At 43.9% G+C, this 16436-nt stretch overlaps 1 protein-coding gene across 1 annotated transcript in view; it reads left to right on the top strand.

Moving 5' to 3' along the window:
- Positions 1-608: 608 nt before the first annotated feature.
- The window catches only part of RHPN2 (rhophilin Rho GTPase binding protein 2), a 114307-nt gene continuing 98479 nt past the window's right edge, over positions 609-16436 (top strand). The window contains 2 exon segments of the mRNA XM_030204425.1: positions 609-1094; positions 13628-13743. Coding sequence (XP_030060285.1) covers positions 1026-1094; positions 13628-13743 — 185 coding nt within the window. The 5' untranslated portion in view covers positions 609-1025.

The following is a 16436-nucleotide window of genomic DNA, read 5'->3' as shown; positions in this document are numbered from 1 at the left end:
TATTTTGTACCAGGAGCAATGGAGGATTAATTAAGTGACTTGCCCAGAGTCACAAGGGGCTGCAGTGGGAATCGAGCTCTGTTCCCCAAGATCAAAGTCCACTGCACTACTAACCACTAGGCTACTCCTCCACTCCAAACTGGTAAAATCTGTTTTACTGTTCTGGGATCTTGCCAGATACTTGTGACCTGGATTTGGCCAGCCACTGTTGGAAACAGGACTACTGGGCTTGATAGAACTTCGGTCTGTCCCGGTATGGCAACACTTATGTTTCTTATTAGTATGTCCTATGGCTTGATTCCCAAAGACCACAAAAAGGGGTGTTGTGTAGAACGGGAAAAGTAGCGAGGCCTACGGAAAAACAGCACAAAAAAAAAAAAGGAATATACAAGGAAGAAGGGAGGGGACAGCGCGGAGAGGAAAGGCGGGCCTCGAGAGAAACGTACTGAAAAACATCTTGACCAGGGGAGCCAAATGAAAGAACAAACCCTCGTTTTCGGATGGGATGGAACAGTGAGCCAGATTACATCATCCCAATTACACAAAGAGGGGGGCGGGACAGAGAGAGTTAGAAGTAGCTAATCCTGGCTACCACGTTAATCCGAGCCGGCACCACCTCTGTGGGACGTCAGCGGCCGCGGTCTGTACACTGCGTTCCCCGTCAGGCTCCTTAACTCAGCAACTTGCTCTTATTCGCAGCTCGCGTCTCGCGCGCACCTGGAGGCGGTGCCCCGGTCCCGTGCCGCGTTGCTAGGGAGGGCAACGGCAACAAACAGCGCGCGTGCTGGCCAGAGACGAGTGAGGGTGCGCTGCGCACTGCGCGCTGTTCTGGAGGCCGGGGCTTGACGTCAACAACTGGGTGGAAGAGGTGGAGGTAGGTGGAGGAGACCTGTGCGTGCAGTGCCTGACTTTTTCTTCACGCGCTGGCTGAGCTCGGTCCAGGATACACAACACAGAAACAAGTCTCGATAATAATATCAGTTCCGTGATACGCTGCTGCACCTGTCACCGTGGTCGCTGGACACATGACGGACACCATCCTTCGCACGGACCCCGGAGACGGTGGGCTGCCTGACAATGGCTATTTCCGAAAGGTAAGAGCGGACGACAGATGGCCAATGCCTTCCGTACTGCTAGGGGAGGGGGATGAAGAGGCCATGGGTCACCTGCGCACCTTCGTGGATAATAATGGACATTACAAACGTATGGCGTTCTCTTCGCTCTTATGAGGCTGGGACTAGACGGGGGTTTTGGCTGTACAAATGCGATTATTCCGTAAATTGCATTTTGTATCCCCGTTTCCTTTTATTCTACGGGCTTAGAATGCCAACTACATTTTTACATGTTTGCAAATAATGGAACGATTAGTGATTAACGTGGTGGACAGTAGTTCACACTGCAAGTGAAAACTGTAAGAGACATTTGATATACTACTACTTAGCATTTCTATAGCGCTGCCAGGGTTACGCAGCGCTGTACAAGTTTAAACATGGGGAAGGACAGTCCCTGCTCAAGAGAGCTTACAATCTAAAGGTAAAAACTATGTAGTCAGTGTAGGTATCAGGAATGGGAAGGTGGTTAGGCACCAAAAGCAAGGGAGAAGAGATATAATCGATTAGTGAGTGGAAAGAGAACCAGTGTGTTCAGATTAGTTCCACCACCTATTACATTTTTTTTTAATCTGGTCTGGGACATAACCCGACCGCAGGCTATGACAGGTTTCCATGGACCGTTCTGGAGCACACATTAAAGATACTGAAAATAAAATGACTTGCACTTTAACTTAAAAATAAGATTATTCGCTTGAAAGTAGTATATGTTGCTTGGCAAACTATAATTCAAGCAACCATACTAATTAGGCTTGTATTGATTCTGTTCCTGTTTATTTTGACTGTTGTCTTTGCATGGTCTTTACGTTTTTCACTCACGTATTCTCATTCTCTTACTCTTTGTATCTATCGCTGTCTGTATATTTTTAGAGACCAAATGTGAAGAAGGAACATTTGCTTTCTGTGTGTTCATACGCACAAAACATGGCTGTGTGTGTGTTTATACAGAGGAAGGGAAGGGTGGTTCTGGATAGTGGGATCTGGGGAGAGCATAAGCATTGGGTTTGGGTTTTAAGTGTGTGTGTTGCAAGGAAATGTAAAATTTGTATTGTAGGGAATTACGTTGGCTGAGGATATTTAATTTCCTGGATTTAGTGTCTTGCTATTGTGTTGTAAGTATATGGTAGGAACGTGTGTTGATATGACTTAGTTATGTTGCACCTGTTTGTGTAAGGGTTTAATCATGTATGAGTATAGATGTGTACCCCACCTTGACTATATTTAGTTATTTAAACCCCACCTTTCTGAGTGGTTAAATATACACACCCACACCAAATTTCTCTTTCCCTGGATTTGCTCGTCAGCTGTCTGTACTGAATTTGTGCTGTGTGATTTCCTAATTACTAAATGTGTTCTACATTGGGATCCAAACCAAACTTAACTGGGGTCTGCAGCAGCCTGAATGATGCTAAACAAAAGCAAATTTGAAAGTATCACACAGTCCTAAAATCCCTACACTGGTCTGTAGGTACTAGTTCTGTGGGTGCTTGAGCATTCCCAGTACTGAGCAAACTCCTTCACTTTGTCCAGAAAGGGGTAATGTGGGTTGAGTATTGATGTACTCTACTGTTTTTTCACCATATATACTGTCCTTATGGGCTCCTTTTACAAAGCGGTGCTGCCGATTCACAGCGTGCTGAATGCAAAGAAGCCCAGGGCTTCTAAGCATTCAGCGTATGCTAATCAGTAGCGCTGCTTTATAAAAGGAGCCCTATGTATGTATATTTGACATCTTCTACTATGACTGCTGTATTATTGTATTTCTATATTGTACTTGTAAACCCAAATATGTCTGGGTTCCCTTGTTGGGAAAGCATGTGATAAATGGTGATGATGCTGTGTTGTATAGGATTCTGATAACAGCCAATAATACCCTGATTTTATGCTTCCTAAAGGGAGGAGTAGGAGTTTTATTTAAATTACCAGCACAATAGCAATGGTTGTTGTTTTGGACCATTTCCTCTTCACCTGTTATGTTCATATGCCGCTGTGACACACACACACACACACACACACACACACACACACACACACACACTTTATTCATTTATTTAAAAATTATTTATCTGTTGAATATCTGGTCAAAAAGATCATCCAAGGTATTATACAGAATCAAACATTTGACGTAATAACATAGATAATTGCAGATGAGGATGGATTAGATTATCCAGTCTGCCCTGTGGTTTTCCTTTCTATTTCTCTACCTTTTTGGGTAGATAAGCATATCAGTTCTCAACTGTAAACCAATACCAAATCCCCCCACTTCTTTTGGCCAACATTTCACCCTATTCCTTCCATTGCCCTCCATATCTGTCCCAAGCTTTTAAACTCTGTTTCAGTGCTAGCCTTCGTTATCTCTGCTGGTAAGTCTTATACAGGAGCAGCAGAGTATCTTTTTGGTTGGAGCTGCCAAACAAACCAATCTCTGGTTCCACCCCCATGCTCTCTAATTTCTGATGCTTTGTTGGTTAAAATATTAGTCGGGCCGTGGCCCCAGTACTCTACCCCATTCCACTGCTTATATTATAAGTTAAGTTGCTGACCTTAAATATATTATTTTCTTTGTGGTTTGTGTAATGGTTCATAGCTAGGATTTCTGTATTTCATAGTATAAATCCTATCTTGAAGTTGTGAGTGACCATCATAATTTTCCTTGCTAGAAATGACTCTACAATATTTTTCTGCCTCTGTGCTGTTTGGGTATCACTAAGGGGTCCTTTTACAACAGTGTGGTAAAAAAGTTACCTTAACACATCCTTACATGAGTCTTTCCTATATGCTAAGGCCATTTTTTACTGTGGTTGTAAAAGGCCTATTTTCTATTTTTTTAATATTAATGGCCATACATTAATGTTAAAAACCTATGCTACAGGAGGAAAAAGCCTCATGAAGCTCAAAAGTCGCTAAAAGCAACCGGAGCAGGGCTGCTTCATCATTGGCTTAAGAAGGGCATAACAAACCTCCTGGTAAACTCAAACTGTTGTGTGAGAGTACTTAGCTAAATAATTGCAAAAGTATGTTACTCAAATCTCTATTCCATAGTAGTAGTATGAAGAGTTACTTAGCTTCAAGCCGGTCTTCCTTGCTCTCCTCTTATTCAAACTCGCAGACCGTGACCTACGTTGACCAGCGTTTTGTTCATCGGTCAGGTTTAAAGAGAGCCTCGCCCAGGGCAGCGGGAGCAGGGACGAAGCCATTCCATCCCTTGCCAGTGTTTATGAATGTGGGGTCTAGGAAGGGGCAGGACCAAGGGTGGACTTGCGGGGGGAGACGGGAAGGGGTTCTCTTTGCTGGGGAGCCTGCAGGCACTCGGTTAAGTAGTGCAACCTGTGCATGTTCTCATTTATGGGCATGGAGAAGAGTGTAGCAGGATGCGGAAATGTGGAGTGCACACTGACTGTCAGCCACAGAAAGGGAGAAGGCATGTCAGTTTGCTTTTGTCCCTGAAGTCCCCAGTGAGCGAATATAGATCGGAAGTGAGCGATTGCTCCCCCTATGTATGAGCGATCGCTCATGCACTCACCGCAGAGGGAACACTGCCCCTAAGGCAGTTAAAGGGTAAGGTATGAGTGGATGCTGTAGTGAAGAAGGCCTGTAGTAAGAGTAATATTTGGTATAGTGCTGGTCTTGCTGGTTATAATGCTACTAAACCAGTAGAGTAAATATTTGGAAAGAGTAGGGTTACCATAGGGCTCATTTTCAAAGCACCTAGATTTACAAAATTCCATAGGTTACTATTGGGCTTATGTTCGAAAGAGAAGGGCGCCCATCTTTCGACACAAATCGGGAGATGGACGTCCTCTCAGGGTCGCCCAAATCGGCATAATCAAAAGCCGATTTTAGGCATCCTCAACTGCTTCCCGTCACGGGGACGACCGAAGTTCATGGGGACATGTCGGCACCGTAGCGAAGGCGGGAGTGGGGCGTGATTAAGAGATGGGCGTCCTCGGTCGATAATGGAAAAAAGAAGGGCGTCCCTGACGAGCACTTGGCCGACTTTACTTGGTCCATTTTTTTTACGACCAAGCCTCAAAAAGGTGCCTGAACTGACGAGATGACCACCGGAGGGAATCTGGGATGACCTCCCCTTACTCCCCCAGTGGTCACCAACCCCCTCCCAACCTAAAAAAAAAAAAAAATTTTTTTTTCCAGCCTCAAATGTCATACTTAGCTCCCTGACAGCAGTATTCAGGTCCGTGGAGCAGTTTTAGTGGGTGCCGTGCACGTCAGTCAGGTGGACCCAGGCCCATCCCCCCCACCTGTTACACTTGTGGTGGTAAATGGGATCCCTTCAAAACCCACCCGAAACCCACTGTACCCACATGTAGGTGCCCCCTTCACCCCTTTGGGCTATGGTAGTGTTGTACAGTTGTGGGGAGTGGGTTTTGGGGGGGCTAAGCACCCAAGGTAAGGGAGCTATGCACCTGGGAGCAATTTCTGAAGTCCACTGCAGTGCCCCCTAAGGTGCACGATTGGTGTCCTGGCATGTGAGGGGGACCAGTGCGCTACGAATGCTGGCTCCTCCCATTACCAAATGGCTTGCATTTGGTCGTTTCTGAGATGGGCGTCCTCAGTTTCGATTATCGCCGAAAACCGGGGACAACCATCTCTAAGGACGACCATCTCTATAGTCAACTTAAATGTTGGGATTTGGGCGTCCCTGACCGTATTATCGAAACTAAAGATGGACGCCCATCTTGTTTTGATAATACGGGTTTCCCTGCCCCGTCACCAGGACGTCCTTAGAGATGGGCGCCCTTAGAGCTGGTTGTCCCTGTTCGATTATGCCCCTCCACATAACTTTGTAAGTCTAAGTGCTTTGAAAATACACCTCATCATACGTTCTCTTTTAAGAGGACATGTCCTCTTTTTGGACTTCTTCAGATATGTCCTCCAGATTTTTTAATTTTTAGGTAAATATCCTCTTTTCCTTTTATGTGACTATGACCAGCACACCTAGCCACATAATGAGAGAAACCATCTCTGGACTATTAGTCAATCTGGACACAGTGCTAGGGAGAGACAAAGACATTGCTTGTCTCTTGTCTGTTTCCCTGCAGGTTGAATTTGTCAAAAGAATTTTGTTCGTGCAGCAAAACTTTAAGCGTATGTCATGCAATGACTTTCTTATGTATCTCAGAAGCCAGCCAAAGTTGTTGAGGGATCTCTGCTGTTCTGATAAGTACGCTTGGGCTCAGACTCAGACAAAACTCAAACCCAGAATTTTTTGAAAAGTAGATTGTCTACTGCTGTACTGTAAGTCGGTCGCTGTTTGATGTGTGTTCATTAACTAAAAGCCATTTACACATTTGCTGTGTTTATTCTTTAGCAAAGGTAGCAACCATTTTTATTTTTTTGTCCTCTCTCTTTTTTTTTTTTTTTTTGCAAATGGTAGTCCTAGGAAAGGGTGTGGCATAAGCCTAGGACTACAGAAAATTGGGTTAGAGTTAGTAAAGTTAATAAAGGTCCCTGTTTACAAAGCTGCGCTAGTGGCTGGTGGTGTGGTATTGCCAAGGTTGGTAGTGTCACACTGCTTTGTATACAGGGGGAAAAATTATCAGGTGGTATTATTAACAAGTTCCTAAGCCCAAGCTGATAAGTCAAGGCAACTGTGTTCATTGGTAAGGCAATTAGTAGAGGGAGATCAACTGCTTTTATTTTAGGGGTTCGCTGCTGTTTGACCAGTGTGTTTGAGAGAGGTGTTGAGGAAAATAAAGAATTGGATGAGGAGTAGCGTTTGTAGATGAACATTTGGTGGTGGCTGGAAAAGTATTGGGGTGGTCAGAGTTTAGGTCTGTAGTTGTGATGACATTTTTGTAAAGTTTTGCAGCGATGGAAGAAGCCCTTATTGAGTAGTTTATGCCCGCTAAAATTATCTAGGAAGTAGCTCCAGAAACTCCACCAGTTCTGTAATTGAATGGATTAATTGACCTTTGTTGGAGGGAAAGGTTTGTAGGGAACTGAAATGAACAGTTGGTGTGTCCAGTTACTAAAACTGGAAAGGCTAATGGTAATCTTGTTAGTTAATTTAATTTAATATCCCATTTATATATTCTTTACAATGAATAAAGCTCAAATAGATTATCACTTGTGCAATTCAGGTACAGTATACAATAGCTATACTTAAACATTTAAATGAACATAAAATAATCCAAGCAGAATTATAAAACGTCCTAAACAACCATGTTTTTAAGGAATGGCAGAATTGTATATAGTTAATCTGCTTACATACAAATAAAGGGAGTTAATTGTCTTGTTTCAGATCTTCCCATAGCAACTAATGTGTTGGAGAAAGTAGTTTTGTGCCAATTGAATGACAAATTCAGGAGTGTTGGGATGTTATCCTTCTCAGTTGGGATTTTGCCCACACATATATAAATCTCTCTCTCTCTTTCTCTTTATATATCTGTGTTTATATATCTATATCTATAAATTATTTATATACAATGATAGCTTTACCATATGTTATAATGTTGTAAGTTTTTTATTTTGAAGCCAGTCAGTACATTTTTACTGACTCCAACTACTCCCAGAATTGCTTCCAACTCCACAGCCCTGCTTATGACCATGATGGAAAGAATTCATCCATGGGTGGATCAAGTTCAAGATGCATTCTGTATGCAATTAGGTCTTTCTGTGGCATTGGACACTACTGACCATGGAATATTATTGAGTTGTGTAGAGGGGCTGAGTAATAAGATACTTTGCCTCTACAATGGTTAAGGACTACTTGGAGGACAGGACACAGTGGAGGACATTTTATAAATGACACTGAGATTTTGGCACTGGCAAAAAATGGCACAGGGCACTATTTTTAAAAATGGTGCTCTGGGTTGAGTGCTGTTTGTAGAATAGCGCTAGCCTATTCTGCACTAAAATGTTGGGTGCTGGTATTTACATCAGCTGAAACCTGGTGCAAATGCCGGCACCCAGCTCTGGCCATTTTGGAACACAAATTGGGCATTTCTATAACTCCACACTCTAGCAGTTTGGGCATGTAGGATTATAGAATAGGGAACGGGGAGATGCACACACACACATTTCAATTACCAATTAACTTCAGTAATTGATAACATCAATTGCAGTTGACTCATGAGCTAATTAAGATCCATGCACAAATTTCGGCACTGAAATCCCAGCACCATATGTAGCATCCAGGGGAATGTGTGTGTTGAGATGGGTTGTTTTCTTCACTGCAGCCTCTGTGGCAGTTTGTACCATAGAGATCTGTTTTGTCCTCTATACTTTTCTAATGTGTTTCTAGCCTCTTTAACTTTGGAAATTGAAAAGAGTGGTATGGATATTTTTATATTTGCTTACGATATTCAGTTATTGGCTTACCTGTGTGTGGACATGTTTGCTGTGTTAAATGGTGACTTAGCAAGGTGGCGTCTTGGTTTAGGAAGACTAGTTTTTGACTTAATTCTAATAAAATAAGAACTTTGCGGATTTCTACAGAAACATAACTTGTAATGCTGCTGCCTGAGTCTGATAAGTAGTTAGTTTGGGAATGTTTGATGATGGTTTGGTCATGATCTTCCAAATTTCTGCTGTAGTGAAGGTATGTTTTTAACCTGGGTTAATCCCTAAATTAACGCTGTATTTTGGCACAAAATAAATTGTTTCTGCTTGTCCATACAGTGATTTTTGAGTAGACTACGTTATTGTAACTCCTGTATCATGGGGTTTCATGAACAAATGTGAATTTTTACATTATTTTATTTATTAGATTTCAATTTCGCAAATACACAAAATTGATAAGAAAAATCAGTAAATGAGGTTACAATATCAAGCAAAATCTATTATCCATCTACTTCCTCAAAACCAATATAAGTCCACATTTGGGAGTTCAAAATATAAATAATAGTTGAAGGACTTGAGGAAATAAACAAAATAAAACACAAATGGTAGATAGGACCAATGTGAATTTTAATGGTAATGATGCTTATAGTCTGCCAATTCCCATATATCAGTTCAAAGCAGATAACATAGATTCAGGAAAAATCTACATAAAATACAGACTTAGTAAAGGAATTTTTTAAACAAATAGGTCTTCAGTCGTTTACGCAATAACAGATAAGTAATCATCCTGAGTTTGGCAGGTACTGTAAAGAGCATCAAACTGAGACTGCTTGGTAAGGAAACAATTGCTAAGATTTTTTTTATATTTAACTCTGACTAAAGATGGAAAATAAGTATGCCAAGAATATCTAGCTCGTGAAGAGGAAGGAGACAATGGAAAAGAAAAGAAAACAAATAATCTGGTCAGGTACCTTTTAAACATCTTATAAACCCAACTAGATAATTAAAAAATTGTACGCACCTTTAATAGTGAAGTTTTATCAGAATAGACATAACATGGTCCAACCTCTTTTGTCCAAAAATCATCTTAACTGCAGTGTTCTTTATCACTTGCAATCTAGAAATCAGTTTAGCCAAAAGAAAATATAGACCATTACAGTAATCCAATCTAGAAAGAACTACCATCTGAACTAAGATTGAAAAATGCTTTTCCTTAGAAAGAGAACTAATTCTTCTAAGACCATGTAATTTATAAAAAGTAGCTTTAATAACTGTGTCAGTATGAAACTTTAAAGATAAAGTTTTATCCAAATAAACACCAAGGGCCCTGTTTACTAAGGTACGCTAACATTTTTAGCGAGTGCTTACTATGTAGATGCCCACTGGAATATTATGGGCTTCTACACGGTTAGACCATGCTAATGCTTAACATGCGCTAAAAATGCTAAAACGCCTGTAGCATGGCTTAGTAAACAGGGCCCCAAGTATCTTAAAAACATTCAGCAGCATAATCAAAAGAGAAGGACGCCCATCTTCCGACACAAATTGGGAGATGGGCGTCTTTCTCTCAGGGTCGCCCAAATCGGCATAATTGAAAGCCGATTTTGGGTGTCTTCAACTGCTTTCCGTCGTGGGGATGACCAAAGTTCACGGGGGCGTGTCGGCAATGTACTGAAGGCGGGATGGGGCGTGGTTAAGAGATGGGCGTCCTCGGCCGATAATGGAAAAAAGAAGGGCGTCCCTGACGAGCATTTGGCCGACTTGGTCCAATGTTTTTTTTCATGACCAAGACTTGAAAAGGTGCCCGAACTGATCAGATGACCACCGGAGGGAATCGGGGATGACCTCCCCTTACTCCCCCAGTGGTCACCAACCCCCTCCCACCTTAAAAAAATATGAAAAAAACATTTTTTCCAGCCTCTCTGCCAGCCTCGAATGTCATACCCAGCTCCATCACAGCAGTATGCAGGTCCCTGGAGCAGTTTTTAGTGGGTGCAGTGCACTTCAGGCAGGCGGACCTAGGCCCATCCTCCCCCCCCCCACCTGTTACACTTGTGGTGGTAAGTGGAAGCCCTCCAAAACCCACCCGAAACCCACTGTACCCACATGTAGGTGCCCCCCGTCATCCCTTCACCCCTTAGGGCTATGGTAGTGTTGTACAGTTGTGGGGAGTGGCGTTGGGGGGGGGGGGGGGGCTCTGCACCAAAGATAAGGGAGCTATGCACCTGGGAGCAATTTGTAAAGTCCACTGCCCGGTTGGTGTCCTGGCATGTGAGGGGGACCAGTGCACTATGAATGCTGGCTCCTCCCACGACCAAAGGGCTTGCATTTGGTTGTTTTTGAGATGGGCGTCCTCGGTTTCCATTATCGGCGAAAACCGAGGTCGTCCATCTCTAAGTTCGACCATCTCAACATACATTGAATAATACTGGGAACAGTGGAGAGGCCTAAAGCACTCCACACAGAGAATCCAACTAACTGAAATTGGATCTACCATTTTGAAGTATTTTCAGTTGGTTCAAAATTGTGTATTATGTTTGTTGTAGGGAATGGGGCGGGTATGATCACGTTATCCAAAATTGGAAAGCCTACGTCGGTTGCTCATTGTGGCTAGAAAGATTAAAATTCAAAAGTTTGTGCTTGTTTCAAAATTACTATTATAGGGGTTTACATGAAGTAATTGGTAAAATATGAGTTATGACAGGGGTGTGCTGGTAAATTTTTAACAACAGGCTCTTTCTCCTGACGGACGTAGCCAGCTCTGCAGTTGGAAGGGCCAAGGGTGGCCGGGGGGGGGGGGGGGGGAGCAACACTTGCCTCTCTCTCCTCCCTCCCTTCATGCGGGCACACTAGGCATACCTTTGCTGGCAGCCAATAAATGGACTGCCCCACTCCCAAGGTCTTGCTCTGAGCAGCATGCTGAAACTTCTCACACATGCTGGAGAAGTCCCAGTCTGCTGCTCAGAGCTGGAAACAAGGAGCGGGGAACAGCAGCAGTCTATTTTCTTGGCTGGCAGGGCTCAGCATCCCCACTAGCAAAGTAAAAGAGAATTCAGCAGGGGGCCCAAGCCCACATTTTGGGAGCCAGTTGTTAAAGTAGCCATGGAGGGCCCTACTTTAACAACCGGCTCCCAAAATTCTTAAAAACTTAACATCCGGCTCTTGCGAGCCTGTGAGAGCCTGCTCCAGCACACCACTGGTTATGTAGATCCCTGTGTTCTTCTCAGCAACTGCATTTGCCATTGCAATTGCAGCACTGCCACTGCAAGGCCAGCTCATTAGGGGGCCCTGTTATGAAGCAGCGGTAAGCCCAATGTGGGTTTACTGCTCACTAAAAGGGAAGTACCACGGGCTGGCAGTTCCCTTCCCCCGCATGCGCCATTTCCAGTGCTGCAAAAATATTTCAATATTTGTGGTTCTGGTGTGTACCCGGTGGTGATCGGGCAGTGCCACATGCAGTCTGGTTGCCACTGGGGTTAGTTCAGGTGCCCTTACTGCCACCTTACTGCCCGAAATGGCCGTGCGGTAAGTGCTTCACTTGCTGCATGGCCATTTCTTGAAAAAAACAAAGACCTTCCTTTTACTCACTGTGGTAAAAGGGGGCCCTCAGAGCGTGTCAAAAACACACGGTGACACCAGCACAGGACCCATTTTGCCACAGTTTCATAAAAGGACCTTTTAGCATTTTGATTTGATTGTATGACACCCTGATTGAAAGCTTTTTATAAAAGCCATCATTATTGTTGCTATCGGTAATAATTAAGGCTAAGTGGTGTTAGTGGTGTCAGTACCCTCATGTACTTTGTGATGCAGGGCTGTAGCTAGCTATGTGCGGGCGGTGCAGCCGCACAGGGTACAAGGGAAGCTGGGGCATGAAAACTGTGCCCCTTCCATTGGCTTCCCTTGCAAAGTGTGTGGGGCGGGGGCATGTCGCACAGGGCGCGCACTGGACTTGCTACGTTCCTGTTATGATGTTACCTCTCTCCACCCCCATCCTGTGCAGTTTGAAAAATAAAAATAATGGACATGATAGGGGCAGCAGAAACCAGGAAATAAGCACAAAAATAACTTGCTAAAACAATGTTTTGTTGTTAAAAGTATGGGGCATGCAGTATTTTCATGGTGTATGCTGTTGCACAATAGCAGAGAAGCACAGAGCCTGCCAACCCTTATTCTTTCCCTTAACTTCCATGCTTCTTCCTGTAGAAGAAGGCTGGGGGAACTAGAGTTGGCGAGGTTGTCTTTTGCTGGATTGCACAGGGAAAGGATATGCCCAGAAAGCTGTTCAGCTGACCTACTTTTTAGCTTCTCTAATGTTTGTAAGGAGGGAGAGAGAGCCAGACAAATTTCAGTTATCTTTTTTTCTTCATTATTGTTTTACACTTTCTGGTCATGTTCCTCGTTAGCAGCTTGTACCCCCCCCCCCCCCCCCCCACCTCTTCTTTAGTACAGGGAATTTGTTTCTCTATTTTGTTTGTTTTTCTGTTCTTCCAGAGACAGCCCCCCCACCAATATTCAGTTGATGGTGGCGAGCGTTTTACTAAATTCCTACCAACACTGGCTAGTTTAGCCCCAAATATCCATTGCCGGGCCATGTCCATACACCAGCACTGAATATCAGGGGTTAAATGAGGGCAGGCTGTTGAGTTTTTTAAAATGTGTCAGAAGCCATAAATGTGTTGGTTTTTTTTGTTTTTTTAGTGATGACAATCTCTCATATCTTAATAGTCATGACCAAGCTCTCAATGAAACATTAAGGGGTCCTTTTACCAAGCTGTGGGAAAAAGCGCCCTGCACTAGCAGCAGGAGCTATTCCTGTGTACCAGGGCCCTTTTTACTGCAGTGGGTAAAAAAGCCCCTACACACATGGCCATGCAGTAAGAGAACTCTTATCGCATGGTCATATGGCAGGGAGCCCTTACTGCCACCCATTGAGGTGCTCTAATCCAGTGGTAACCTGGCAGCGCTTGGCGATGCTTGATTACCACTGGGTTATTGCCATGCAAACCATTTCCCCTGGGGGTTTTCTTTTTTTCCCCTGGAAATGGTGCAGGCTTGGGATGGGACTGCAGCATTACAGTTGAGTAATATTCAAGGACTTCATTTTTATTGATTTGAATCAGAACATGTGTAGTTGCGTTGAGAACCTACAATAATTATATTTTGTTGTATTATCTTAAGAACTTTTGACAAATTGCTTGCTTTATTAATTCCAGGGATGTAACCCATTTGCAAAGACAGGCCGCAGCAAGCTGCAGAATCAAAGGGCTGGCTTAAACCAACAGATCATGAAAGCGATGAGAATGAGAGCTGGTGCTGAAAACCTTTTACGGTAAGTTCTCACCATTTTTCTGTTGGGATATGGTAAATGGAGCCTTTACATTCTCCATGGTGATGTGCTTCATTACTAGAGTGACCTCAAAAAATCTCCCAGAGTGCCAAAAATGGATCCTAGATGCCACAGAATGTTTTCTTTCAGTCTGTTTATATCTGAAATCATTTACTACTAGTAAAAAAGGCCTGTTTCTGAGACAAATGAAACGGGCGCTAGCAAGGTTTTCCTCGGAGTGTGTATGTTTGAGAGAGTGTGTGTGAGAGTGACTGTGTGAGAGAAAGAGACAGAGTGAATGTGCGAGTGTGTGTGTGTGTGACATAGAGTGAGGCTGTCTGTTTGAGAGTGTGTGTGTGAGAATGAGAGTGTGCGGCAGGGGGCCCCCCCTCCGTCTCCCACTCTCCTTCCCCCCCCCTTTCCCTCCCAGCTTCAGGGTCGTGGCCCCCCTCCCTCCGCCTTTCAGGGTCGTGGCCCCCCTCCCTCCCACGTTCAGGGTCCCTCCCTCCCATGTTCAGGCTGGCTGGCTGGCTGGCTCCCTCCCTCCCACCATCCGACGTTCAGCTTGCCTGCCTTTGTTTGTGTAGTCGTTTGCATAGGTTCGCGATGTGTCTGACGTCACGTTTCATCGCATAGCAACAGGTGGGCGATGCGATTCGTTGAGTGTCAGTGCTCCGCCCTCATCACGCTGTCACGCGAGGGCGGGGCAGACACTCATGGAGGAACAGCGATCTACACAACTACAAATTTAGAACGTTTGGAGACTTGAGGCTTCATTAGAATGTCGGAGGTGCGTTTTATATAGAGAGATTGGCAAACATTCTTGCAATTCTTTGAGCAAAATATTATGATTGCTGTCTTATTCCTCTTCAATGTCTAGAAATAAGAGTCAACAAGCAAGCTATAAAGTGAGCATATTTCTCACAAGCTAGATGTATTGAATTAGTCCAACAAAAAATGTGTTTCTATACATGGGCATATGAAAATATGGTCAACAAATAAGTTGTTAGGTGATAAGTTTTATTGAGTAACTTAATTCTTGGACAGAATTTTCTAATTCAGCTTTATTTTCACATAGAGAATGGGAAAAAAGCCTTAATTTTACTGAATGTGTCTTTTGATATATCTACTGAAAGATTAACCAGTGCCTGTGCAAGATTTTTAGGTGCCCTGGGACAGTGTTTTCCAAGTCCGGTCCTGGAGTACCCCTTGCCAGTCAGGTTTTCAGTTTATCCACAATGAATATGCATGAAAGAGATTTACACATAATGGAGGCAATGTATGCAAGTCAAGTTCATGCATATTCATTGTGGATATCCTGAAAACCTGACTGACAAGTGGACTTATTTTCGAAAGAGAAGGGCGGCCATCTTTCGACACAAATCACAATATGGGCGTCCTTCTCACAGGGTCGCCCAAATCGGCATAATCGAAAGCCGATTTTGGGCGTCCTCAACTGCTTTCTGTCGCGGGGATGACCAAAGTTCATGGGGGCGTGTCGGAGGCGTAGCAAAGGCGGGACTGGGGAGTGCCAACACATGGGCGTCCTCGACCGATAATGGAAAAAACAATGGCGTCCCTGACAAACACTTGGATGACTTTACTTGGTCCTTTTTTTCTTACGACCAAGCCACAAAAATATGCCCTAAATGACTAGATGACCACCGGAAGGAATCGGGAATGACTTCCCCTTACTCCCCCAGTGGTCACTAACCCCCTCCCACCCTCAAAAAAACATTTTAAAAAATATGTTTGGCAGCCTCAAATATCATACCCAGCTCCATGACAGCAGTATGCAGGTCCCGGGATTAGTTTTAGTGGGTGCAGTGCACTTCAGGCAGGCGGACCCAAGCCCACCCCACCTCCACCTGTTACACTTGTGGTGGTAAATGTGAGCCCTTCAAAACCCACCACAAACCCATTGTACCCACATGTAGGTGCCCACCCATAAGGGCTATGGTAGTGGTGTACAGTTGTGGGGAGTGGGTTTTGGGGGGCTCAGCACACAAGGTAAGGGAGCTATGCACTTGGGAGCAATTTGTGAAGTCCACTGCAGTGCCCCCTAGGGTGCCTGGTTGGTGTCTTGGCATGTCAGGGGGACCAGTGTACTATGAATGCTGGCTCCTCCCATGACCAAAGAGCTTGGATTTGGTCGTTTCTGAGATGGGTGTCCTCGGTTTCCATTTTCGCCAAAACTCGAGGATGACCATCTCTCTAACGGAGGTAGCCTTAAAGCCCTAACTACCTTACTGGGCAAAGTAGATTGGCAATTTCAGTCGTTATCTGCTGTCATTAACTTTGTTGCTATGAAGTTTCCAGTGGTGTTTGTTTTTTACATTCTTTGAGTAGTTCCTTCATGTTCAAAGATAACTGAAATTGTTCATACAGTTTGTGTAATGTCTTTGGAGACATTGTTTCCATTGTGATGTTCCCAGTGAGTCTATGGCACTATAAGAGGAGCCAATTCACGTCAAAATGCAAAGTTGAGCATTTCTAGTTTGAAGAGAGCCTGCGTGCTTCTTATCCTGGAATGTGCTTTTTAAATGCTTAGTAAAGTTTTTGTTCCCCAGTTTGATTCTTTCTTTTCTTCTCTCCTGTTTACTTCTGGTTTATGAGCGGCTTGTGTTTGGGAGCAGGTTTCAGGAACACTGTGTTCTTACCTGGCCCTGTTATACATTCATTGTGTTAATGACCTT

Source organism: Microcaecilia unicolor, chromosome 5 (genome assembly GCF_901765095.1).
Source record: "Microcaecilia unicolor chromosome 5, aMicUni1.1, whole genome shotgun sequence".
In the NCBI taxonomy this organism is placed as follows: domain Eukaryota; kingdom Metazoa; phylum Chordata; class Amphibia; order Gymnophiona; family Siphonopidae; genus Microcaecilia; species Microcaecilia unicolor.
This window is presented reverse-complemented; position numbering and strand designations above follow the sequence as displayed.